General features: G+C 46.3%; 1 protein-coding gene and 1 non-coding gene across 6 annotated transcripts in view; one reads left to right on the top strand and one right to left on the bottom strand.

The window, feature by feature from the left end:
* The window catches only part of Fig4 (FIG4 phosphoinositide 5-phosphatase), a 123,462-nt gene that overhangs the window by 29,186 nt on the left and 69,380 nt on the right, over positions 1-24,896 (top strand). For 4 of the 5 annotated variants that reach the window (XM_006256541.5, NM_001047096.1, XM_006256540.4 and 1 more), the window contains 8 exons: positions 2,374-2,530; positions 7,640-7,690; positions 12,377-12,525; positions 14,368-14,496; positions 16,874-16,974; positions 18,422-18,584; positions 18,954-19,051; positions 24,211-24,344. In XM_006256541.5, the coding sequence (XP_006256603.1) occupies positions 2,430-2,530; positions 7,640-7,690; positions 12,377-12,525; positions 14,368-14,496; positions 16,874-16,974; positions 18,422-18,584; positions 18,954-19,051; positions 24,211-24,344 (926 nt within the window). In that variant the 5' untranslated portion in view covers positions 2,374-2,429. Of the gene's footprint in view, positions 1-568; positions 655-2,373; positions 2,531-7,639; positions 7,691-12,376; positions 12,526-14,367; positions 14,497-16,873; positions 16,975-18,421; positions 18,585-18,953; positions 19,052-24,210; positions 24,345-24,896 lie in introns of all 5 variants that reach the window. The other variant, XM_039098766.2, reaches the window with a different exon arrangement.
* LOC120099040 (U6 spliceosomal RNA) lies at positions 11,757-11,863 on the bottom strand. Its single transcript, XR_005497863.1, has one exon. It is a non-coding gene; the product is annotated as a U6 spliceosomal RNA (small nuclear RNA).

The following is a 24,896-nucleotide window of genomic DNA, read 5'->3' as shown; positions in this document are numbered from 1 at the left end:
GTGATGGAGGCAGAGGATGCAGGGTCTCAGGGACCAAGCATGAGCCTCAGAGAGATTTGGTTTTAGGGGTGATGCTTTGTTTCTCAAGAGCTATGCTGGGAGGAGGGGACAGCGCTCACTGAAGACTTTGAGGAGCCGGCTGGCACAGGAACTCTCGAGCTGGGTGTTGTCCCTGGTCAGTGAGTGGTCGAATTGGTTCATCCTCCAGTGCTCCGTAAATTCTGTTCACACATACCCAGCTCAATGTCCCCAGTATTACACTCAAGTGATGTGACCTTCTTTACTTTAGAGAGAGAGGAACTGCTTTTACCTGGGGACTATTATCTAGTCTTAGAAAGTACTCAGGGAAGTTGGCCTGGGGCCAGGGGTCCAGAGAGTGAAGACAGAGAGGCTGATTTTGGCTGATGTTTGTCTGTAGTTCTTAGCTTTATCTGACAGGAATATTTTTAAACAGAGGGGCACTGATACTTGTTAGTAAGAAGAAAGAGGAGACTAACATGGCTCAATGCCATTGTCTTGTGACGTCTCATTCTTGTGAGGATAAAGCAGCATCTCCCTCTCTCCCCAGGTCCAAGTAACAGACCCAACTTTAGTCCCATCAAAACTCCCCTGAAGAGCCGCTGTGTTTACTGAGCCTACAGGACCTAGTGGCAGGTGACTGACAGGAGCATGTGACCCCAAAGCAGCCACATTGGAAAGTGGGGGCCCAGCATGGATGGTGGCTTCCTATGGTGGCCCTAATGGAGTCCCTTCTCCCCCAGATCCTAAGTCTGTGAGCAGTTACAGGAGAATTGTATGTGACTAGTTGGAGGAATGTCTAGATGTTCGGCTAAGGGTCTAGCGACGCTCTCCTTCTGTGAGAGGTCAGCGGCGAAGCCCCGGGTGCTGTCCTTTGCAAGCAGGCACAGCTGGCCTCCTGAAGGCTGCGGTCATTTGGCTCAGAGAACATTCACGCACACCATGGCCTGCTGTCCTTACCAAAACCTTAGTAGGTTTCCTTGTGTGGACATTTGTGCATTTGTTCGTGCAGCAAGACTGAACTTCCGGTGTTTGCTTTGGTTTATAAGTTCTACAAGATGTGGTTGTTTCCCTGGGGCAAGAATCTGTCAGGATCCTCCCGCTGTCCCTTCAGCACCAGCCCCCTCTCCACCTCTAGGAACTTGTTTTAACTGTAGAGCCAGAGTTCTGTGACCGGAGGGAGGGCGCTTGTTTTGCAAGTACTGGCCTGCTAAGAAATTAACACTGCCCAGCCACAGAGCATCTGACTCTTTAGCCACTGATGTACGATATATACATTCCAATTATTAGACACAAAATTAAACATCGTTTTGTAAACTCTTTAGTATGGGCCGAATATCCTTAATTAGAGAATTGAAAGTCCAAGGTGCTCCAGAACCTCTGACCTGCCCCAGCTTTCCTAGCTCATGAGTGGCTGTCTTCCAGCCACTGACGTTGTGGTTAGAAGGGGCTCCTGGCTGTATCAGTCAGGAGATGCAGAGACAGGTATGAATGGTTCAGAGGACCTCAGTGTGTGTGTTATGTGTGTCCTTTTCTTATGGATTTATCTCATTCTCCCTTTGTCCAGTGTTGATGATCAAGCCTAGGCCCCGGTGCATGCTGGGCAAACGGTCCACCACTGAGCCACTTTTCAGCCTTTTTCATTATGTACTTTTTACATTGTTTTCCTTTATCTCTTCTTTCTTTCATTTGTGTGTGTCTGTGTGAATGTGCGTCTAACTCCGTGTGTGTGTGTGCGTGTGTGTGTGTGTGCGTGTGTGTGTAAATCATAAAATATTCCATCTTACTCACTTTTAAGTGTACAACTCAGTGTGTTGTCTTTATTGCCAGACTTCTAGAAGGTTTTCTTTATACAGAATCAAAAGTGTTCCCTGGAACAACTCTCCTTAAGATTGTACATAATGTATACATTGTATACAACATGTATTCTATGTGTCCAATCATATATGTATATGCACACACACACACACACACACACACACACACACACACGCACACGGGATTAGGTTATGTAGCTCAGGCTACCCCCAGACTCACTGTGTAGCTGAAGATGGCCTGCTCTTTCATCCCCAGGGGTAAGATGGTAAATCCATGCCTCTGTGCCGGATTTAATCTGTGCCAGGACTGAACCCAGGACTTTGTGTACACTAGGCGAGTGCTCTACAACTTAGACACATCCCCAGCCACCTCCCCAAATAATTTTAGGTTATGTAAGTGCCAAAAACTTAGATGACTGTAAAGCTATAAAAGTATTAAAGTAGGAAACGTGCAAAGTCTTTGGTAAATATGTTCCTAAGATCATTTGCATTGCTAAGTTTATATGACATTATATTTGTTTTTTTTTTTTACTTACAGGTTTTGTCAGGTTCTTAGAAGGCTACTATATCGTATTAATAACTAAGCGGAGGAAGATGGCGGATATCGGAGGCCATGCAATATATAAGATTGAAGATACAAGTATGATTTATATCCCCAATGACTCTGTTCGGATTACTCACCCCGACGAAGCTAGGTACGTGTGCCCCGGTACCGACAAGTTAGTATTCACTTTCCACAGCAGCAGAACCGAAGAAATACAAGTGTTTTATAGAAACACCAAATGTTGGCTGGAAATCCCAGCGTCTGCTGGGGGCAGTAAAGTTCTTTTCTGGGAATTCGACCAGGACCAGCACTCACTCCTGAAGCTCCAGGTGTGGGAAACAAGGCTCACACAGCGTCAGCGTGCTAAGATCAACGCATGCCTTTTGATTATTTGCAGGGTAACCAAATGGTGACACTTAGTGTCACCTCTGTGTGTTTGTTGTGTGTGTTGTCTGTTTGTCTGTGTGCACGTATGTGTGTGGGTTTGCATGCACAGGCTGGGTGTTGGGTGTCCTGCTGTATAGTTTTCTGCTGCATCCCCTGGAGATGTGGCCTCTCACAAAACTGGACCTTGTTGTTCTCTAGCGAGAGTAGCCGCCAGCAGGCCCCAGTGATGCCTCTGTCCCCTCACCCGCCTGCTAGCGCTGGTTACAGGAGCCGTAGCTGGTGTTTTATGTTGTTAAGCACCTCACTCACTGGGCTGCCTCTCCAGCTCTAACGTCACCTTTTCATGGGAAACAATGGGACCAACATAGACTACCTGACTAGGTAACATTTTACTGAAAATGTTTTCCCCATTAAGAAACAGGCAAATCCATATTGTGGGATCTTTTGTAAAACAGGGATCTTCCAAGATGTGCAAATGTGCAAACCATCAAAGAAAAAATATAGACTTGTAGATTTAAGGACCAACATGACAGGTGCATCCTGTGACTTTCACTTAGATTCCCAGTGAAGACATGGCAGGGGTGCACACAGGTACACAGCTCTATAAAGGACAGTGTTAGGAAGCATACGGACTATAAACCAAGGTTCAGATGATGTCATGCTGTAAAATTCAAAGGACACCAAGGCAGACTTTATCTACAATATAATAAACAATTGTATCAGTAGCTTGGTATAGGAGGAATGAAGTAATATTTCCTAATGTAATCATAGAGATATATGATCTAGTAATACAGTAAGAATGTTTGGAAAACCATCAGGAAAAAAATCAGGAAGTAAAATGCAATACTGCTAAGTGTTTTATACATTTGGTCAGTAGAGGTTATCTGCACTTCATAGCTATATTGACATGAGGAAATTTACTGGAACAATTTGCCACTTTATGATGTTGTTGAAAAGAATTATGATCATCTTCATAGAAATGAAAATATGCTTGGCAAAATTCCAGATGCTTGTGCTCAAATCCTAGCTTACAACAGTGTCTCCCAACCTCTCGAGAGGTATTTATTAAAAGCTACAATAAAATTATTCTCACAATAAAAGTTTAAAAGCAAAGCCTTTAGTTTAGGTAAGGAACTATCCAGGAATATGCTACCATAACTAATATTCAATATTGTATGTAAAACCCTAGCTAAGGCAATGTTTATAAAATAAAAGGTTGATCAGAGAAATAAGGAATTAAGTGGAAACAGAGACAAATATTTCTAAGAATGCCCGTAAACTTTCAGAACTATGGCAAACATTCAGCAAAGGTGACTGAGGGAAAAGCAGTGTGTGAGAACCAGTGATGTTTCCACCTGCCTGCAGTACGTTGTCAGGGTTCTGTAGAGACTCAGAAGTCAAGGGATGAATTCTGTGTATAGAAAGGAGATCCACTAGAATGGCGTCTTACAGGCTGTGGTCCAGCTAATCCAACAATGGCTGGCTGTGAGTGAAAAGTCCAAGAATCCAGAAGTTGCTCAGTCCTTGAGGCTGGATGTCTCAGCTGGGCTTCTTATGTACCCGAATCCTGAAGAAGTGGGTTCTAGTGCCAGTGAAGGCATGAACTTGCCAGCAAGGCCAGAGCAAAAAAGAGCAAACGCTTTCCTCTACTGTGTCCTTACATAGGCTTCCGGCAGAAGGTGTGGCCCAGGTTGAGGTGTGCCTTCCCACCTCAAGATCTGGGTTAAAGGCCTGTCTTCACACCTCAAAGATCCAGATTAGAAATGATCTACCTACTTCAAATTAAGCAAAAAGCCTCACAGCTGTGCCCCTCATTTTCGGGTTTTAGTTAATTCCAGATATAGTCAAGTTGGCAACCAAGACAAGTCAGCACAGGCAGTAGCCAAAGAGAAAAGCGAGCAGTGCTGTTCATAGCACTGAGGACCATATGTTACCTGGGAGTGACTATGGCAAGAGCTACATAAAGTTCAGTGTTGAAAATGTAAAACAGTACCAGAAGATTTTTTTTTAAGCCCCAAATAAATAGGGCGAATGTCCACTTGTTCATGCATAATAAGACTTGCAATTATAAGGTTAGTATTTTTTAATTAATTGAGAGATACAATGCAACCAAAATCCAAATTCCAAGGTGTTCTCAGAAGCAAGTGGAATATACAAACCCGAAATTCATATTGAGGGGCTAGAGAGAGGGTTCAGCAGTGAGAAGCTCGCCGCCTTTGCAGAAGACCCAGGTTCGATTCCCAGCACCTACATCAGCAGCTCACAGCTGCCAGTAATTCCAGCTCGGGTCAGACCAGTGTCCAGTTCTGGCCCCTGGGGCACTGATACTCATGTGCACATAATCCTAGCACACATTTAAATAAAATGTAAAACAAAGGCTTTAAAATTCACATAGAAAATCAAAAGTTAATCTTGGTCTAGCCAACTCTGAAAAACAGAAACACAGCGGGCAAAGAGGAGGCTGGAGGGGTGGCTCAGCCTCGAGAGCATTTGCTGCCCTTGTGGAGGCTGGCAGCTCACAGCCATCTGTAATTCTAGGTCCAGGGCATCCCACACCATCTTCTGGGCTCCACAGGCGTCAGGCGTGTGCATAAGTATGTGCAGACAAAACACTCATGCTCGTAAAATAAAAACAAAGCAATGTTAAAGGAGAAGGGGAAAGGCTAAGCAGAGGTAGCCCTCACAGTAATTGAGGAATCAGATAGTATCTGTGGTGAGAGTGCTGGTTATTGATGAGGGCACAGGCATTGATCGGTGCAGAGAAGGAAACCCAGGAAACACCCACTTCCCATAGGGAATGGATCCCACAGAGAGAGCACTACAAGACCCTGGAGGAGACAAAGTTTTGCTTGTTTTCCCTTTGACGAAAGTGAGATTATATTCTAATCTCTGATAATACTGAACAAGCAGTTTCAGAAGTACAAAGGAGAACAGTTTTATGACCCTGGCATGGAGGACGATTACATAAATAAAACACAGAAAGCACAAGGCAGAAGGAAAGCAGCGATGAATGTCAATGCTCTCAAAACCAACAGTGTCGTCACAATACAGGCGTTTAGGAGTCCAGGGTCAGATAGACAGAGCACCCAACCTGGCTCAGTGCAGAGACGCTCTGAAGGGCTGCTCTGACCAGCGATGCTAAGACCAGCCCCGAGAAGTGCTCCAGAGTGAGGGGCGGGCAGCACAAGAGACGGGCACCTTGCTCACAGTGAACTCTAACGCTGGGCCAGTTCCTCCCCTTTAGTCGGATGGCACCTGCCGTCATCAAATGCTAGCAGGGATGTGGGAATTATTTACCCTCTGCTTACACAGTGTCAGGGAGTCCTCACACCAGGAGTTGGAGTTATACTGGGTTAAGCCTTAGCAAATACAGTTTACATGTTGCAGTAAAACTGAAATGTACAGTGTCTACTGCAAGTGGTTCAGCCTCTGTACACGGCCTCAGAGGAACTGACAGGTGTGGACAGGAAAGTGCAGTATTCTTGTGTGCGTTGTATTTCCTCTTTTTAGGCTTCGCTTTTCTTTTTTAACTCCTGAGACAGTGTCTCCCTATGGAGCTCAGGCTGGCCTTAAACTCACAATGAGCCTCCTGCCATAGCCTCCAAGTGCAGGGATCACGGGTGTGTGCTCCTACACCCAGCTGCAGGGATCACAGGTGTGTGCTCCCACACCCAGCTGCAGGGATGTGTGTGCTCCCACACCCAGCTGCAGGGATGTGTGTGCTCCCACACCCAGCTGCAGGGATCACAGGTGTGTGCTCCCACACCCAGCTGCAGGGATCACAGGTGTGTGCTCCCACACCCAGCCTCAGGGATCATAGGTGTGTGCTCCCACACCCAGCCGTAGGGATCACAGGTGTGTGCTCCCACACCCAGCTGCAGGGATGTGTGTACTCCCACACCCAGCTGTAAGGATCACAGGTGTGTGCTCCCACACCCAGCTGCAGGGATCATAGGTGTGTGCTCCCACACCCAGCCGCAGGGATCGTAGGTGTGTGCTCCCACACCCAGCCGTAGGGATCACAGGTGTGAGCTCCCACACCCAGCTGCAGGGATGTGTGTGCTCCCACACCTAGCTGCATTGTCTAGTTGAGGAATGCAGAAATAACACATGGCCTTTAACATATGTGATGACGTAGCAACAGTTCAACAAGTTAAATCCTTAGTTCTCAGTACAGCTGCATCCACACAGTGCATGGGAACTGAGAGTTGCAGAAAAGCATACAGGGTTTGAGGTGATCCTACAAAGATGTCCAGTGGACTATATGAAGATTCCTACACCAGCAAAGTAAAGGCACCACAGCCTGAGGATGGGAGCAGAAACTCAAACGTTGCCTCTGGAGAAGGAACAGGGCTGGTGGGTCTAGAGAGAATTTTAACCCTGAAAAGTATGACTTAGTTACTTAGCTAAGTGTGAATGTGAACACATAGAAATAACTGTGGACCAGTGTCTCGTGCGTGGTGGGCTGGAGGGATATTCCATCCTGTCCTCTTTCCGACCTTCAACTTAGTTACGGTAACTCACAGCGTCTTGGTTACTTTTGCGCCTTCCCTTTCTCCGTCTGCTCAAGATTTGTAAAGCTCACTGGGAACACCACCACCACCACCACCAACAACAACTGTCTTTACTCCTCCCTTGCCCCCATACCCTGCCCGTGCACTGCCTGGTTGGGAAGCACAATCGCTGCATAATGGGGTGCACGCTGTGCTAAAGGTGCCTATCTGAGCGATGATTGGCAGATGCGTGCCCATGCCAGAGACGCTGGGATGGCTCAGCTCAGTGAGCGCGCTCACCAGTGTAAGGATATCTCTGGCTGTGTGCTAGGCCACGAAAAACAGCATTTCCTCTTTATAACATGCTTTGTTTATTTTAGGTACCTAAGGATATTCCAAAATGTGGATCTGTCCAGCAATTTTTACTTTAGGTAAGTGTTTTCCTTTTAAAAACTTGATTCTTGACATTTTAAATGATAGAGTAGAGGTACTTATAGTTACCATGGAAATCACCTTTGTTTCCGGAAGAAATTAATACAACCTAAACAAATAGCTTCATTTTGGAATTTTTAATCATTTTTTCATAAAAGTGAAATTGTATTAGTTCTAATGCAGAGTTGTAACAGTGCCATAGTTCAGTTTCAGTTAATGATCTGGCAAAATTAAGTAGAAGCTAATTAGAAATGGGAAAAAGTATTTCAGTACCGATGCACTGCTGGTCCACAGTAAGTGAGTCGTTTTGCTGCAATGACTCTAGCATTAAGATTGAAGAGATATTCTAAGACTATGTTTTGGGAGAGGAAACAGAACTCTCTCTTGGTACAGAGGCATTTGTGAAGATCTATTTAACACAGGCAGCAAGCAGACGGACAAGCAGTAAGCAAATGGTAGAGCACTGTGACGAAGTGTTAAGATGGCCATGTGACCGGTCTGCAGGCTGGACAGACATTGCAGGCTGGACAGACACAGGTGTGATAAATGGAGACATCTGTCTGCTGTAGTGTCCAGGCATCTGTCTGCTGCAGTATCCAGGCGTTGGTCGGCTATAGTGTCCAGACTGATGTGGAGAACTCAAGAGCGTGTTCACCAGTAACAACCTGTGTGCATTGGTGGCGCTCAGAGAGCGGCTGCTTTGCAGTTTTCAAGATGTATCTTTAGTCATTAATAGAGTAAATCATTTATTTACAAAGTAAACACAAGCACAATGTAAGGCTAAAATCATTAAGTCCTAGAACAGAGGGTTCTCAGTGAAGTGATCTTTAATCCATCATCCCGAGTGGCTTGTATGTTTTCGTGTGTGTCTGATTCATCCACTTTTCAAGACTGTCATCGTACGCTCACGGTGTTATGAGCTAATACTGACGCTTGGTGGCGCTGCTATTCGAAATGGGCTCCTGAGTCATTCTTGGCCATACTAAACTTAATCAAGTCATTCCTCAAGTTATAATACATGTGCTGGGATCTCAGGGCTGCACCTTGCCCAGTTGGAAACCAGCTTCTTAGTATAACTTGTCTTCATTCATGGCTAAATGATATTAAATGCATCTGTCAAGCAAAGGTGGTAAAACTGAGTTTAACAGACAAAACTGAAATTAATTTCTGTCGAATTATGGAACTAAACTGGGGTACTAATAATTAATGTGTGACTCTCTCAAGGGAATTGTAATACTTAAGATATTGCTTAAATACTGTACTTGAGCCTCAAGATAGTTTCTGGAATTCTGTGTTAAAATGGATAACCAGAGATACTTAACAGTCGTTGGTCTGCGTCGTGCATATGAGCTCAGAGACCACGCATGGGAGGGCCTGCTCAGGTCTGCATTAGACGGGGCTCTGTAGCTGAAGGGAGGAGTGGACACAGGCTCTCATCCCCAGCCAGAGCTATCTGCAGGTGATAGCGGCTTGCACATGGAGGTTTGTTTCCTCTGAGGGAGTCTCCCTGGGGAAGGGAACTCCTGAGTAGGATGGCCTGCCTGCCCAGCAGCAGATGCCGGCAGAAGATGAACAAGCATGGCAGCGTCTCTGGAGGTTCCTTATCTCGGGACGTCTTCTCGTGGATCCCCTTTATTGATTTAATTCTATTTACATATATTCTTCTTCCTCTCTTTTAACCTTCAGTTCCTTCACATATATAGTATGGCTTCCAGTTTAGTGAATTTATGGGATTCATGAGTGTGTGATGAGTGGGTCTCTTTCTTATGCCTTCTCTTGGGCTCTTTTCCTCTGTTTGCTTGTTTTAGCCAACTCTGGTGTGTTAGTTTTGGTTTATTATATATTATATATTATTATTATTATTAATTATTATTATTATTAGCACATAAAGAAGTCTGTTTTTAAATGAGAAACAGAAGAGAGTGGATCCAGATGGGAGGAGAGGTGGGGAGAGGCTGGGAAGAATAGAGAGAGGGGGTATCGTAATTAGGTTTTATTATGTGAGAAAAACTCCTATTTTTTTTTTCTTTTTTCTTTTTTTCGGAGCTGGGGACCGAACCCAGGGCCTTGTGCTTGCTAGGCAAGTGCTCTACCACTGACCCCTCCTATTTTTAATAAAAGAAAAACTTGTTGATCTTATGAAAATAGAACCATAAATTTATTTTTGCTTAAAGACCAAATTTTATTTGTACAGAGCCTATGTTAATTTCTTTTTTTTTTTATTAACTTGCGTATTTCTTATTTACATTTCGAGTGTTATTCCCTTCCCCGGTTTCCGGGCAAACATCCCCCTCCCCCCTCCCCTTCTTTATGGGTGTTCCCCTCCCCATCCTCCTCCCATTACCGCCCTCCCCCCAACAATCACGTTCACTGGGGGTTCAGTCTTGGCAGGACCAAGGGCTTCCCCTTCCACTGATGCTCTTACTAGGATATTCATTGCTACCTATGAGGTCAGAGTCCAGGGTCAGTCCATGTATAGTCTTTAGGTAGTGGCTTAGTCCCTGGAAGCCTGGTTGCTTGGCATTGTTGTACATATGGGGTCTCGAGCCCCTTCAAGCTCTTTCAGTTCTTTCTCTGATTCCTTCAACGGGGGTCCCGTTCTTAGTTCAGTGGTTTGCTGCTGGCATACGCCTCTGTGTTTGCTGTATTCTGGCTGTGTCTCTCAGGAGAGATCTACATCCAGCTCCTGTCGGCCTGCACTTCTTTGCTTCATCCATCTTGTCTAATAGGGTGGCTGTATATGTATGGGCCACATGTGGGGCAGGCTCTGAATGGGTGTTCCTTCTGTGTCTGTTTTAATCTTTGCCTCTCTATTCCCTGCCAAGGGTATTCTTGTTCCCCTTTTAAAGAAGGAGTGAAGCATTCACATTTTGATCATCCGTCTTGAGTTTCATTTGTTCTAGGCATCTAGGGTAATTCAAGCATTTGGGCTAATAGCCACTTATCAATGAGTGCATACCATGTGTGTTTTTCTGTGATTGGGTTACCTCGCTCAGGATGATATTTTCCAGTTCCAACCATTTGCCTACAAATTTCATAAAGTCATTGTTTTTGATAGCTGAGTAATATTCCATTGTGTAGATGTACCACATTTTTTGTATCCATTCCTCTGTTGAAGGGCATCTGGGTTCTTTCCAGCTTCTGGCTATTATAAATAAGGCTGCTATGAACATAGTGGAGCACGTGTCTTTTTTATATGTTGGGGCATCTTTTGGGTATATGCCCAAGAGAGGTATAGCTGGATTCTCAGGCAGTTCAATGTCCAATTTTTTGAGGAACCTCCAGACTGATTTCCAGAATGGTTGTACCAGTCTGCAATCCCACCAACAATGGAGGAGTGTTCCTCTTTCTCCACATCCTCGCCAGCATCTGCTGTCACCTGAGTTTTTGATCTTAGCCATTCTCACTGGTGTGAGGTGAAATCTCAGGGTTGTTTTGATTTGCATTTCCCTTATGACTAAAGATGTTGAACATTTCTTTAGGTGTTTCTCAGCCATTTGGCATTCCTCAGCTGTGAATTCTTTGTTTAGCTCTGAACCCCATTTTTTAATAGGGTTATTTGTCTCCCTGCGGTCAAACTTCTTGAGTTCTTTGTATATTTTGGATATAAGGCCTCTATCTGTTGTAGGATTGGTAAAGATCTTTTCCCAATCTGTTGGTTGCCGTTTTGTCCTAACCACAGTGTCCTTTGCCTTACAGAAGCTTTGCAGTTTTATGAGATCCCATTTGTTGATTCTTGATCTTAGAGTATAAGCCATTGGTGTTTTGTTCAGGAAATTTTTTCCAGTGCCCATGTGTTCAAGATGCTTCCCTAGCTTTTCTTCTATTAGTTTGAGTGTATCAGGTTTGATGTGGAGGTCCTTGATCCACTTGGACTTAAGCTTTGTACAGGGTGATAAGCATGGATCGATCTGCATTCTTCTACATGTTGACCTCCAGTTGAACCAGCATCATTTGCTGAAAATGCTATCTTTTTTTCATTGGATGGTTTTGGCTCCTTTGTCAAAAATCAAGTGCCCATAGGTGTGTGGGTTCATTTCTGGGTCTTCAATTCTGTTCCATTGGAAAAATATGGAACGCTTCACGAATTTGCGTGTCATCCTTGTGCAGGGGCCATGCTAATCTTCTCTGTATCATTCCAATTTTATTATATGTGCTGCCAAAGCGAGCACCTATGTTAATTTTTATGATTCTGATTTTCCTAGAACACGTTGCACTGTAGGAGCTTATGTTATACTCTTACCCCTGTGTCGTGAAGTTCGCAGTTACTTTTGCTCATGCGTAATCTATGGCGTGAGGCCATGCGCTTTTGATGAGGATACTATACCCCAGTGTCTCACCTATAGAACCACATTCACGGGCATAAGATGGGGTGACTCGGAACGAGATAGGAGACTGATTTCATCATGAAACAAAAGCAATTTATGTGTGTCAACCAATGGATGGATGTGACCCACATCGTAAGTGTGGATTTCTAGTGTGCATGATGAAGTTGGGTCTCGAGGTTTCTATTAACTTCCAATCGTGTTTGCATTCGGCTGTGTTTGCAGCACTTGTTAATGACATTGTTTCAGCGGAATACCAGGCACAGAGGAATTTAGCCCCCAGATTGTAATTCCCTGTGGGAGCCGAGACCGTGAAATGCCGTTGCTTCTGTGATTCTTACGTCTGAACTCTTCTCTCAGTTACAGCTATGATCTGTCCCACTCCCTTCAGTACAATCTTACCGTCCTGCGAATGCCCCTGGAGATGTTAAAGTCGGAAACATCCAAGACCTGCCAGGAGAGCTTCGACATCTTTGAAGATGAAGGGTTAACTACGCAGGGCGGCAGTGGTAGGTGACGTCTGCACATTTGGTACATTAGAATGTGGCATCTCATTAGAGTCTCCCACGTTTCTCATTCTTTGCCCCTCAGTGGCCTTCATCCTTGTGGGTTGTTTTAGAAACATGGACTTGAACAATTCCATTATCAAAGCCATCACTAATCACTGTAGCTGGCATTTGCTACTTTGTGGGTTCTTCTTTCTTCAACCTTCTCCACCCTTTTCCACCTTTCAACCTAACACTAGATAGGAGAGGAAAAAGGATAAAGGGAGAGAGGGAAGGAAAGAGGTCCCTGAATCTAATTATGTTCTCATTTCTCGTTTGAGTGTGACTACTGACAAACCATAACTAACCCATGACCAACATCACCAACCAACCTCTCGGGGCCTGGACATTTTTTATACAATCTGAAAGTTTCCCAGAATTCCAAACATCACACAATTGCAGAAACTATCTGCAGTTGGCAAAATTATGCCTCTCCTAGAGCATGAGGCAAATCATAGTCAGCTGCTATGGTCAGTCCAAAGCAGCCCCATATCCCACACTTGGGATTAAAATGAAAACACATTCTCAGAATATCTCTGTTTTTTTTTTTTTTTTAAGAAGCCAAAATTCCAAAATTGTCACTACAAATCACCATGTGATTTTATTTATAGGCCAGACAGAAATTATATGTTGTCCATTTCTAGAAATTATTCATATACTTTTAAACGGAGCACATTCAGATCTAGCCTTTTGGGGACATTTTTATGGAGAATTACCCTTTGAATATCATAGAGTGTACACCATCATATTTTTATTCATTGAATTGGTTGATTTTGAGTCAAGTTTGGGGCAAAGTTTACCCCGGGTTGCCTACTAGGTGCTGGGCATTTGCATATAATATGCAGAGCCACATCAAATGTCTGCTGGGTAAGTATAAGCCAGATGTATAGATAAAACAACAAAGTAGGAAACTGAGGCCCAGAGGTGAGGACGAGATGGTCAGAGTCCAGAGGCACCCGTGCAGCAAGTGGCAATCTCAGCTTGACACATCTGTCTCTCTTCTCTCTTCGAGGTCTCACGTAGCCCAGGCTAGCTTCAAACTTGCTGTAGAGCTGATCTTAAACTCCTCCTCCTGTCTTCTTCTCCTCAAAATAACCCATGGTGCCTGGCTTATGTTGTGCTGGGGACCAAACCCAGGGCCTCACGCACACTGGGCAAGCACAGTACCACACCCGAGCCCATAACACCCATCTCTCCTGATGCACTGAGAGGGCAGAGGCTTTTGTCTGTTTGTTTGTTGTATGCTTTTTGTTTATGTATGGTATATCTGTGCAGCATGTGTGGGCTTGGTGCCGAGAGGTCAGAAGAGGACCTCAGATCCCCTAAACTGGGGCTCCAGATGACCGTGAGCTGCCGTGTGGGTGCTGAGAACCCAACCTGGGTCTGAGCCATCTCATTCTCACAGCAGCTGCCTGTTAGATCCGGGCAGAGGCGCCAGGTGGTAAGGGGCACTGTGGACCCTCTCTGTCATGGCTCCAGAGTCCTCATCCCTGCCGCCGTCCCCTCAGACTATGTTCTCTGTGGCTCGATTTGCCCATTTGTCTTCATTCACACATCTGTCTTTCCAGCCTTCGTTTGGCTCCCACTCTCTTTTGATTAAAGACTCTGGTATCAGAGTCAGCAAACCCATGCCTTGTTAGTCTCTGAGGAAGCAGCACATGTCCTGGGTGCTGAGGCTTATGGTAGCGGGCTTCAGAAAACAGCCAGGGAGCGCGGTGCTGGCCAGCCGTGCGTTCTGACCTTGCGCAGAAGCGGAAGAGCGTAGCAGCGTGCGGATGCCAGTTCTTACCAACTTTTGTTTTGTAGGCGTATTTGGGATCTCTAGTGAGCCTTACATGAAGTATGTCTGGAACGGCGAACTTCTGGATATAATTAAAAACAGCGTGCATCGCGACTGGCTACTGTATATCATTCATGGGTTCTGCGGGCAGTCAAGTATCCTTCTTACAAACATTTAAGGTGCACATCATCACGCCGTGCCAGCGTGTGGGCAGGTCATACGCCGTAGGATTACAATGGGCACTCAGTGTACCTGTCCCAGTTAGGGTCTCTATGGCTGCCGTGGAACAGCAGGACAAACCCACACTGGGAGCAATGGGTTCGTCTGGTTTATGCTTACGGCACTGCTCATCATCTAAGGAAGTCAGGACGGGAACTCACACAGGGCAGGAACCTGGAGGCAGGAGCTGACACAGAGGCCATGGAGGGTGCTGCTCACCGGCTTGCTCCCACAGCTTCCTCAGCCTGCTTTCTGCCTGGGGGCGGCCCCACCTATTGACAACCATTTTCCGGCTATGTGAAGTAGCAGTGAGATGAGGGGTGTGCATCAGAGAGAAAAGGCTGCAGCCGCAGCCTGGGCACAGTGGAGTGCAGGCCTGGATTGGAAAGGATTGTAATGGAAGCCCTTGAGTCAGGCTGCCGAGCTCAGTTTGATGGCGACTTGGCTTTTCTCCTGCAGGTTGACTTCTCACTAATGCTAGCTAATGCTGAAACCTTTCAGCAGGGTGCCATCATCCTGTGAGGGAGAGGAGGAGGGGGAGGGGGAGGAGGAGGGGGGGGAGGAGGAGGGGGAGGGGGAGGAAGAAGAGGAGGGGGAGGGGGAGGAGGAGGGGGAGGAGGAAGAGGAGGTGGAGGAGGAAGGGGAGGAGGAAGAGGAAGAGGAGGAAGAGGAGGAAGGGGAGGAAGAGGAGGAGGGGAGGAGGAGGGGGAGGGGAGGAGGAGGGGGAGGAGGAGGGGGAGGGGGAGGAAGAAGAGGAGGAAGAAGAGGAGGAAGAGGAGGTGGAGGAGGTGGAGGAGGAAGAGGAGGTGGAGGAGGAAGAGGGAGGAAGAGGAAGAGGAGGAAGAGGAGGAAGGGGAAGAAGAAGAGGAGGGGGAGGAGGAGGGTGGGGCATGCTATCTAGCACTGCTTCAGTTTTCTTACCACTTTTTGAGGCACCAGAGGGCATTTGTAGGGCAGCTGAGGGGCACAGCCATGCTGAGCGGACACGCCGCTTTCTCTGTGCCAAGTGTGGGGAGGAGAAGTGGGGTGTGGCAGACACAGGAACTTTGAAGCAGAGCTTGGGGACACCTGGCTCTTTATAGTCACCTCGACCACCTGACGAGATTGGTCCTCAATCACTTTTGTCTAAAAGAAGTCTTTCTGGGAAGAGTGTGAGTTTTTCCCCACCAAAGAGAAGGCGCTGCAGCCTCTCCAGACCATTTCTAAAGGGCAGTTCTAGCCTGGTCTGTATTTCCACGAGCTCGCTCAGGGCCTGGCATATAGTAATCATGATAAATGTTTGTTTTTAAACTAGTAAGCAGCATCATAGATGCCCATTTTAAAGCTCATTAGTCTAACTGATGAGTCTGGGCTGTTGGCAATCAGGCATTTAATGGGTTCTGGAAGCCTGTGCGATGCAGGAGTAATTGTTGTTTATTAAGTATTTACTACAGGCCAGACATCAGGAATTTTACACCAATTACCTGAGCTCATCCTCCAAACAACCTAGCAGCAGTGCAGATCAGTGATTTCTTTCTCCAGCAGTCTTGCAACTGGAAGTGCTTCAGACTGTGGATTTTTGTGTGTTTAGATTTTAGAATATTTTCCTAAACCTTTGATAACTGGAAGGTGGAATTCCAGTTTGTTTATGTTTCTTATACTCCTTGGGACCAAAGATGTTTATATAGCACATTTAGAGTACCTGTGTTTTGATTGACCCATAAGACAGGGTCACGTATAGAATTTTACACTGTGGGGTCATAGTGGAACTCAAAAGTTTCAGACTTCAAGGTGTTTTTGAGTTTTAGACCCCAGTTGTTCAACCTGTAGCTGATTTCTGATTGATTTTTCAAGAGGTGAGGTTATAACTTAGAAAGTTAAATAAACTGTATGTTGACCAAGCAGTGCACATGGACACCTTCCGTGTTTAGGCTCTGAATCACCTTTGCAGTCTTAAACCCACTCCTTCCCCAAGTGTTGGCAATTCTCTCCCTGATTTACACTGATCACTAAAGGACACGTGCCCTTGTGGAGAGGCATGGCTCCAGTAAGGAAGGACTAGTCGTATTCTCACAGTTTTACTTGGTTATAAGAAGAGACGTAATACAGTAACCTATATATTTCCTTGGTGAATCATAGAAATTCCCGTTGAGCATGTTGGGTGTTGCTATCGAACCAGGACAGATCTGAGGAACTGTCAGCCCGAGCTATTACACTCTCCATGGAGTGTCGTAAGGCTATTGGACAAGATGTATTAAGCGCATACAAGATAATGATTCTCCTAGCTTTCTGTGCCAATCACAAATGCTGAAACACTTTAACTTAGTTCTTAAGAGCTTCTGATCTATGGACGACCAGTGTATGTGACCCTAATAGCCAGAAGATCCAGTAGGTTTGCTGGGACGCGCTTTCTCAAGAGAGGTGCAAACTGTGAGGTAAGATGACAAACTGTGTTGCTGTAATGTTGTAACCTTTCATGTCAGCTTCACTGATGATGAGAAAGCTGCGGACTTCTAATTAACTTCTTAACATCTACCCGTATTTTATTTATGCGCATGCGTGTGGGTATGCCTTTGGGGGTCTGCGCATGCGCATATGTGTGCATATGGTGGTCCGAGGACGACTTGTAGCAGTCTTTTCTCTCCCAGGGATAGAATCAGATTGCCAGGGTTGATAGAAGGTGCCTTTTTTACCCACCGAGTCATCTCACCAGCCCTAATCAGCAGCTGTAAAAGGTGGAGTGTTTCTAGACTGGGATATTATCAAGAGAATAAATAATTCTCCAGAGTATGAAACGCTTAAGGAAAAAGGGCCAATCTATTGAGCAGTAAACTATCTTAGAACGGGTTGCGCAATGGAGGTTTGAGATGTCCACTGTTTTGGAGGGTAAATCATATCTGAAATACTTGGGAAATGTAGGGGCAAAACCTCCAGACACGCACTAAAGAGCGAGGCAAGGAAGTGCTCCTATGATGGGAAGGCAATAATCAGAGGGTGCACGGCTCCCTCTTCCCTTTCTCCCTCACACTTCCCTGTCGTTGTCTCTCCCAGATGCTCTTCTCTGCAACCGACTTCAGAGTCTGGATTATTGGTTAAGCATTGGGCTTTGACCCTAGCTTTACGTAGCAACACTCTTCTTAAATTTATATCAGCAAGTCATTTTATTTGGTACCTTAGGAACAATTATCAATTTGTGGCTGTATTATTTGCTTTTGAATAATGAAAAGGTAACCAAGCCGGGTCCTCAGTGTGTCTGGAAGTACTCCTTGTATCTGTATATACGTCTGTAAGTCACGTGGCCTTCAAAGCCTCCCTTCTCTCGCCTTGAGTCCTTCCGACCACCAGTGCTGCTCGAATCCTCACTTTGGTCTTCAGGATTGAAAGTTTTAGGTTCTTGCGTTCTTTATCTCCTGCATGACCTCACACGATTGTTTCTCTTTTCTCTGTCCTCCACCATTTACACTGGCCAAGCGCTGTTTGCTCTTTGTGTTAACGGGGTGTTCTCTAGTCCATTCTCTGCTTTTCTTTTTTCTTTCTTTCTTTTCTTTTTCTTTTTTTTTTTTTTTTTTGGACAAGACTATTAATTTATTATTTTATTTGCTAATAGTACAAAGGTTTTGTTAAAATTATATTGAGCTTATTTTATTTGCATCTCTTTTGTGTAGCTTCTCTGTAGTTTATTGATTAGCCATGTCTGTTAATTTTCAGACATGCTTTTCTGCTTTTCTTTATCGTGTTTTAATGGTTCTGCTCTGCTGCCAGCATGTAGTCCAAACACCTCTTTTTAAGATGTATCAAGTTATAATTTCCTTGTGTACTTGAGTTTTCTCATTTAAACATTCTCAGAGCAGAAACTATGTTTCACTGCGCCTTTCTTTCCAGGGAGATGTTGCCAACGAGGTGGAGACGGAGCAGATCCTCTGTGATGCCTCGGTGATGTCTTTTACCGCAGGCAGTTACTCTTCTTACGTACAAGTCAGAGGCTCTGTTCCCTTATTCTGGTCCCAAGACATCTCAACCATGATGCCGAAACCACCCATTACACGTGCGTGGGCCAGCCTGTCGGGAGTTGCTTTGGTCTGCTGTCACTCAAGATGATGATAGCTGTCACATAACTCTAATAAGTGGTTGGGTTTTAGTGAGATGTTGGTCCTTTGAGCAAGATTATATGGAGGGGTAACTTATTAGCTTTCTGCAGTGAATTCCTTCTTAACTTTAAATTGTGTGTTATTTTGCTTCAGAAATGGCAGGCTCATTCTGAGTTAACGTTGACTCAATGTCCGTAGAGCTACTTGAGAGAGTTTGGGAAAGGAAAGCGCTAGTTTAGTTGGACTGCTTTTCTTTTCAGTGGTTTGAAACCCCGACGAGTCTTTCGTCTCTGCCTTACAGTTCCATTCGCCTTTTCTGTTCTCAGTGGACCAGGCAGATCCCTTCGCACACATAGCCGCTCTTCACTTTGACCAGATGCTGCAGAGGTTTGGCTCCCCCATCATCATCCTGAACTTAGTGAAGGTACGATGTCTGTCAGATCCACGGACAACCTTTGTGAAGACTAAAGGCATTAGCCAGCTCAGCTCTGCCTTTCCCGGAGTGGGGTGGGGGGGGAGAGAGAGAGAGAGAGACAGAGACAGAGACAGAGACAGAGACAGGGAGAGATACAGAGAGAGACAGAGAAACAGAAAGAGACAGAGAGAGACAGAGACACAGAGACAGAGAGACACAGGCAGAGACAGACAGAGACAGAGACAGGGAGAGAGACAGAGAGAGACAGAGAGACAGAGAGAGAGACAGAGACAGAGACAGACAGAGACAGGGAGACAGAGACAGAGAGGCAGAGACAGAGAGACACAGGCAGAGACAGACAGAGATAGAGACAGGGAGACAGAGACAGACAGAGACAGGGAGACAGAGAGACACAGGCAGAGACAGAGATAGAGACAGGGAGACAGAGTCAGGGAGACAGAGACAGGGAGACAGAGAGACACAGGCAGAGACAGACAGAGATAGAGACAGGGAGACAGAGTCAGGGAGACAGAGACAGAAAGACAGAGAGACACAGGCAGAGACAGACAGAGACAGAGAGACAGAGAGACACAGGCAGAGACAGACAGAGACAGAGACAGAGAGACAGAGAGACACAGGCAGAGACAGACAGGGACAGAGACAGGGAGACAGAGACAGAGACACAGGCAGAGACAGACAGAGACAGGGAGACAGACAGAGAGGCAGAGACAGACAGAGAGGCAAAGACAGACAGAGACAGAGACAGGGAGACAGACAGAGAGGCAGAGTCAGAGTGGGGAGAGATGGAGGGAGGGAGCAAGGGAGGAGAGGAAGGAGAGATGTCCGCTGTGTCAGCGTGCTGTGTCAGCGTGCTTTGTCTGAGCTACTGTTCTTTGGTCTTAGGTTTCACATCACTTCTTCTGTGCTTGCCTTGGGGGAACTGGTACTAGATCTTTCTGAAGGAAGAGGGTGGTTTAGTCTACCAGGTTCCCGATTTCCTTGTGTGAACTAGATCTGCATTAAATTCCTTAGTCCCACAGCTTAAGACGAATGCAGCTCAAATAGCTACACCCTGGCCTTCATACATCCCACCCCCTTGACCGTCTATAAGAACCACAGCACCAAAAGGCTTCACTCAGAAATACGGTTCAAGAATTCAGTGGGCTTGTGAGGCGCTCAGGAAAGTGGTATAATGGTCTCTCAGGCTTTCCATCAGAGTACACTGTAGTCCATACAGTGTGTGCGCATAATTGGACGTGTGGGTCAGTAGAGGGCAAGACCACCCAATACATTTTATTTGTAGCCTTTGTACCTGAGTGAATTAAAAGCACCTCAGCCAGTGGCTAAGAAGACCTTGCAAACATCAGTATAAAGGTTTTCCTCTATTATGTTTATTAACACAGCCTTTTTTTCACAGCTGTCTTTAGATGTTAACTCCACACATATCTATTCACGGTTACAGATGTATATTCATGTCTCGTTTCCTGTCTGCTCGGGGTTATGTAAGTTGGAACCAGATAATCTATAACTTGGATTCAATGTTGAAAAGTAGCTGTAATATACACAGTTTGAAAATTTAGGTGGAAAATTTTAATGAAAACATTTGTTGATCTGCTGCTAGGCCTGATAGCACAGGTCCATGGTCCCAGCTACTCAAAAAGCAGAGGCAGGGGGATCACAAGTTTAAGGCCTATCTAGGCTGCGAAGTAAATTAGTTTAGCCTGAGCAATTTAGTGAGACCCTGTCCCAAAGTAAGAGGAGGGTAGGGGTGTATGTGGCTCAGTGGTAGAACACTTGTCCACATGTGTGAGGCCCTGGGCTCAGTCCCTGGCATTGTACAAATGGTGATAAGTGTGAGCGCTTTTTCAGTAATTATAGATTGCTAGTAAGAAGCAAATTACCATTAAAGCAGAGAGTGATGAGCTATTAGTGGAACAAATACCTAACTCTAAGTGAGTGGATCTTGTTCCTGTTTTATAGAGTATAATTGAAAAGTTCTTGTAAATAGAGCCCTGAGGGGCTGGGGATTTAGCTCAGTGGTAGAACGCTTACCTAGGAAGCGCAAGGCCCTGGGTTCGGTCCCCAGCTCCGAAAAAAAAGAACAAAAAAAAAAAAAATAGAGCCCTGAATGTCTGCAATGCTTGGAATTCTGTGTCAATTACGCACATTGAAAATGCTACTTAATGCCTGTAACTGAACTCAGCCTGGTTCTCCTTCCTGCAGTCTGCCAGTGCAGTTTGAAGTGAGTTTTGCAAAAACGTTTATTTACGAGGTGGCCAAGCATGTGGAGACAGGACAGCTAGCCTGGGAGCCCCTTTGCTCAGCGTAGGGTGTAGGTATTTGTGGCTAAAGAGGCAGGGGGTCTGAGGCATGAGGAAGGGTGATCGGAAGTAACCAAAAGGGGACGCATTGATGACCTGCATTGTGCAGTTGAGTTGCATGGCTCTTCACGGGACGTGAGTAGTGCCCGTGTGCTCTGAGGGTGGACTTCGGTCTCCTGGTGTCAAAGGTCACTCACCGGACACTTGCGCAAACCCAAGTGAGGGATTGGAGATTCCAGTTGGGTTGAAGCGGGCAGAAGCAGTATCAGAGTTGTTGGAAAACAGCTGGGCCATGGTTGCCCTCACAGCCCAGTGGTCAGAGGCGTTGCCTGTCATAGAGCTCCTAGGAGACTGCTCAGCCATGTGACCTCTAGAATGGTCGAGAACTAAGGAGTAAAATGCAGGCCTAGTGGGAGGATTGTCTGGTTCTTTCCAGCTGTGGTCAAGTAGGAGGATTGTCTGGTTCTTTCCCCGGTGTTCTGCTTCCCATGCTTTTTTACCTTGTGAGTTTACTTTGAATACTCGAGGCCAGTGAGGGGATTTAAAACTGTACTTGCTTATTGGTCTGACAATAAGCAGAGCTCAAACTAGAGCGTGATCAGAGATTAAGCCGCTGTTTCATGGAACGGAAAAGTCTCTTCATCACTGGCTTTTTAAAAAGCAACGTTAGAGTTTATTAAGAAACTGTTTTAGTGGAGAGTTTCAGTGTGGATCCGAGAGCAGGTGACAGGAGATTCACTGTGGCAGCACACGCCCTCAGAAAGATAAGGTTTCATTAGATTGGCTGCTGATGAGGCTGGAGCCCAGGGCCTCTCACATGCCTGGCAAGAACTGATCACTGAGCTACACCCTCAGCTCTGTCACCAGCTATTTTGTTAATAGGATAAAGTGGATGCTCCCTCTTTTCACTTGGAGGGAGGTCTTGGTAAGCTGTGTTTAAACCATCCAAGAATGTCTGTGGCCATAGGATAACGGCAAGGACTGCCCGCTTCTCACTTGTTATTGGGTGAGGTTGCCAAAGGAAACGTTCTACCCATTTGCCCCATTGTGAACCCCTCCCTCTCTGGGCCCCACCGATGCACAGGGTGATTCTTAATTCTCTGTTCTTATTTCTTATATAATTTCTCCATTTGGTTTATTCAACTGTGCAAAAGATACCCTGGTTTGTTTGCACAATGGTTATTTTCCAGCTGGTGATGATAAAAACAGCACAGGAGTACTTTGATACCAGCAGTAGTCTCAAGTCTCTGTCACAATTTTTCTTTGCTTTAAGTAAAGGCCAGATGAAGGAACGGTAATAGCTATTTTTTACCGAAGACTCTGCGAAGAGCTTACATTGCTTTGTTGCATTTAAACCCCACATTATGGCTGGGAGGGACACCCTGCTGTTAGCACAAGGAAATGTGATAGCATTGGTGAGAGGCAGTGTGGTAACCTAGGATGTGCAACAGGCAAGGCGGCAGCAGGGCAGGGCACTGGTCCATGCAGGCTTTCCAGCCTCAGGCCCTTTGGCCACAGTGGTAAAGTAAGTGCCTGCCCCATTACCTCATGATTGCTTCTGCAGTCATGATTCACTCTGCAGTCCTCTGTGTGGGATTGCCTGTCCAGACCATGCTGGTTCCTCTCCGCATCCCTGCAACTGTCTGCTTTCAGTGGTGGATCCTCTTCTGTCCTGGATAAATAAATAAGTGTCGCTCTGTTAGAGAAGGAGGCTGTGGAGCACGGTGGGGACCTGGAGGAGGGTGTGGAGCACCCTGGGGACCTGGAGGAGGGTGTGGAGCACGGTGGGGACCTGGAGGAGGCTGTGGAGCACGGTGGGGACCTGGAGGAGGATGTGGAGCACGGTGGGGACCTGGAGGAGGATGTGGAGCACGGTGGGGACCTGGAGGAAGATGTGGAGCACGGTGGGGACCTGGGGAGGATGTGGAGCTCCCTGGGGACCTGGAGGAGGATGTGGAGCACGGTGGGGACCTGGAGGAGGGTGTGGAGCTCCCTGGGGACCTGGGGGAGGGTGTGGAGCTCCCTGGGGACCTGGGGAGGATGTGGAGCGCCCTGGGGACATGGGGGAGGATGTGGAGCGCCCTGGGGACCTGGGGGGAGGGTGTGGAGTGCCCTGGGGACCTGGGGAGGATGTAGAGCGCCCTGGGGATGCTGATGCTGCGAGATGGACAGAGAGAATTCCAACCTCCGTGGCTCTTCAGAGCTGCTGGCCCTCACTCAGTGAAGAAGTCTTAATTTGTGTGTATATGGTTTTCATTTTAGTAAACAGGTTTCACATCAGTATTGAGGGCTTGGGCTTTTGTCTTACTAAGGGGAGCACCTACACCACAAAGGTAGCAGAGAAGGGAAAATGACTAAGTGAAGTCTATTAAAATAATTGTAACTCCAGACATTTATGATTTCTTTCTCTCTTTCTTTCTTTCTTCCTTTCTCTCTCTCTCTCTCTCTCTCTCTCTCTCTCTCTTTCTCTCTCTCTCTCTCTCTCTCTCTCTCTCTCTCTCTCTCTTTCTTTCTTTTTTTGACAGGGTTCCACCTACCTCTGCTCCCCAAGTGTTAGGAATAAAAGTGTGTGATGCCCTCACCCCCATCCTGGCTCAAACATTTGCAATTTTTAAGAATAGATTTATTGATTTTATTTTATGTGTATTTTACCTGCATGCGTATCTGTATACTGTGTCTGTTTAGTGCCCGATGAGGTCAGAAGAGGGCATCAGATTCCCCTGGAAGTGGAGGTTATGAACCATCATGTGGGTGTGGGAATTGAACCTCTTCAAAAGCAACATGTGTGCTTAACCACTGAGCCAGTCTCCAGCCCCATGTTTAAGGTTTCAAATGTTTTTGGTAAAGGAGAGAGAGAAGAGAAAGCACGAAAGGATTCTGAGCGAGGAGCTGGTGGCCGCGGTTACTTACCTTAACCAGTTCCTGCCCCCGGAGCACAGCATTGTATACATTCCCTGGGATATGGCCAAGTACACCAAGAGGTGAGTGAGAAGCAGGGCCTCCAGCCTCTCGGGTGCCACAGCTCCGTCAGTTTCCTTTGTGAGACTTAGGTGAGGGTGCTGTGCCTCTATCAGGTGACAAGCTTTCCCCCTGCGCAGTCTGTCACCTCCTGCCCCCTGTTTCTATCTCATTCTCTACTCTGGGTCATCTGTCTCGTGGATGAGCACGCAGTAACTGCTGACAGGAACTCCTAGCTTCTTCATGTGCACACCAAGCCCCACCAGCCGGTTGGTTCTGGAATGCCACACCTTTAACTTATTCAGGGCTGATCTGTTTGAGAAAGCCTGCTCCTTAAGCCTAGAGCTAGTCCCACCCCAGGGTGGCCCTGTTGCTTGCCACCCACCTCCATCACCACCCTGTCCCATGTTTCCTCTCTTAACCTCCAAGATTTGGTCCAAGACTGATCTCTTCTAAGGAACCTCTTCCCACTGAGCCTTGCGCTGTCTTCCTCCAAGGATGCCGTGCTTCAAAGACGCTCCGGGTTTGTTTACTGTCACCGTATTGTTTTGTTACGTGCTGGTTTTTTTCCCCTG

The sequence above is a fragment of the Rattus norvegicus genome, chromosome 20 (genome assembly GCF_036323735.1).
Source record: "Rattus norvegicus strain BN/NHsdMcwi chromosome 20, GRCr8, whole genome shotgun sequence".
Classification (NCBI taxonomy): Eukaryota; Metazoa; Chordata; class Mammalia; order Rodentia; family Muridae; genus Rattus; species Rattus norvegicus.
This window is presented reverse-complemented; position numbering and strand designations above follow the sequence as displayed.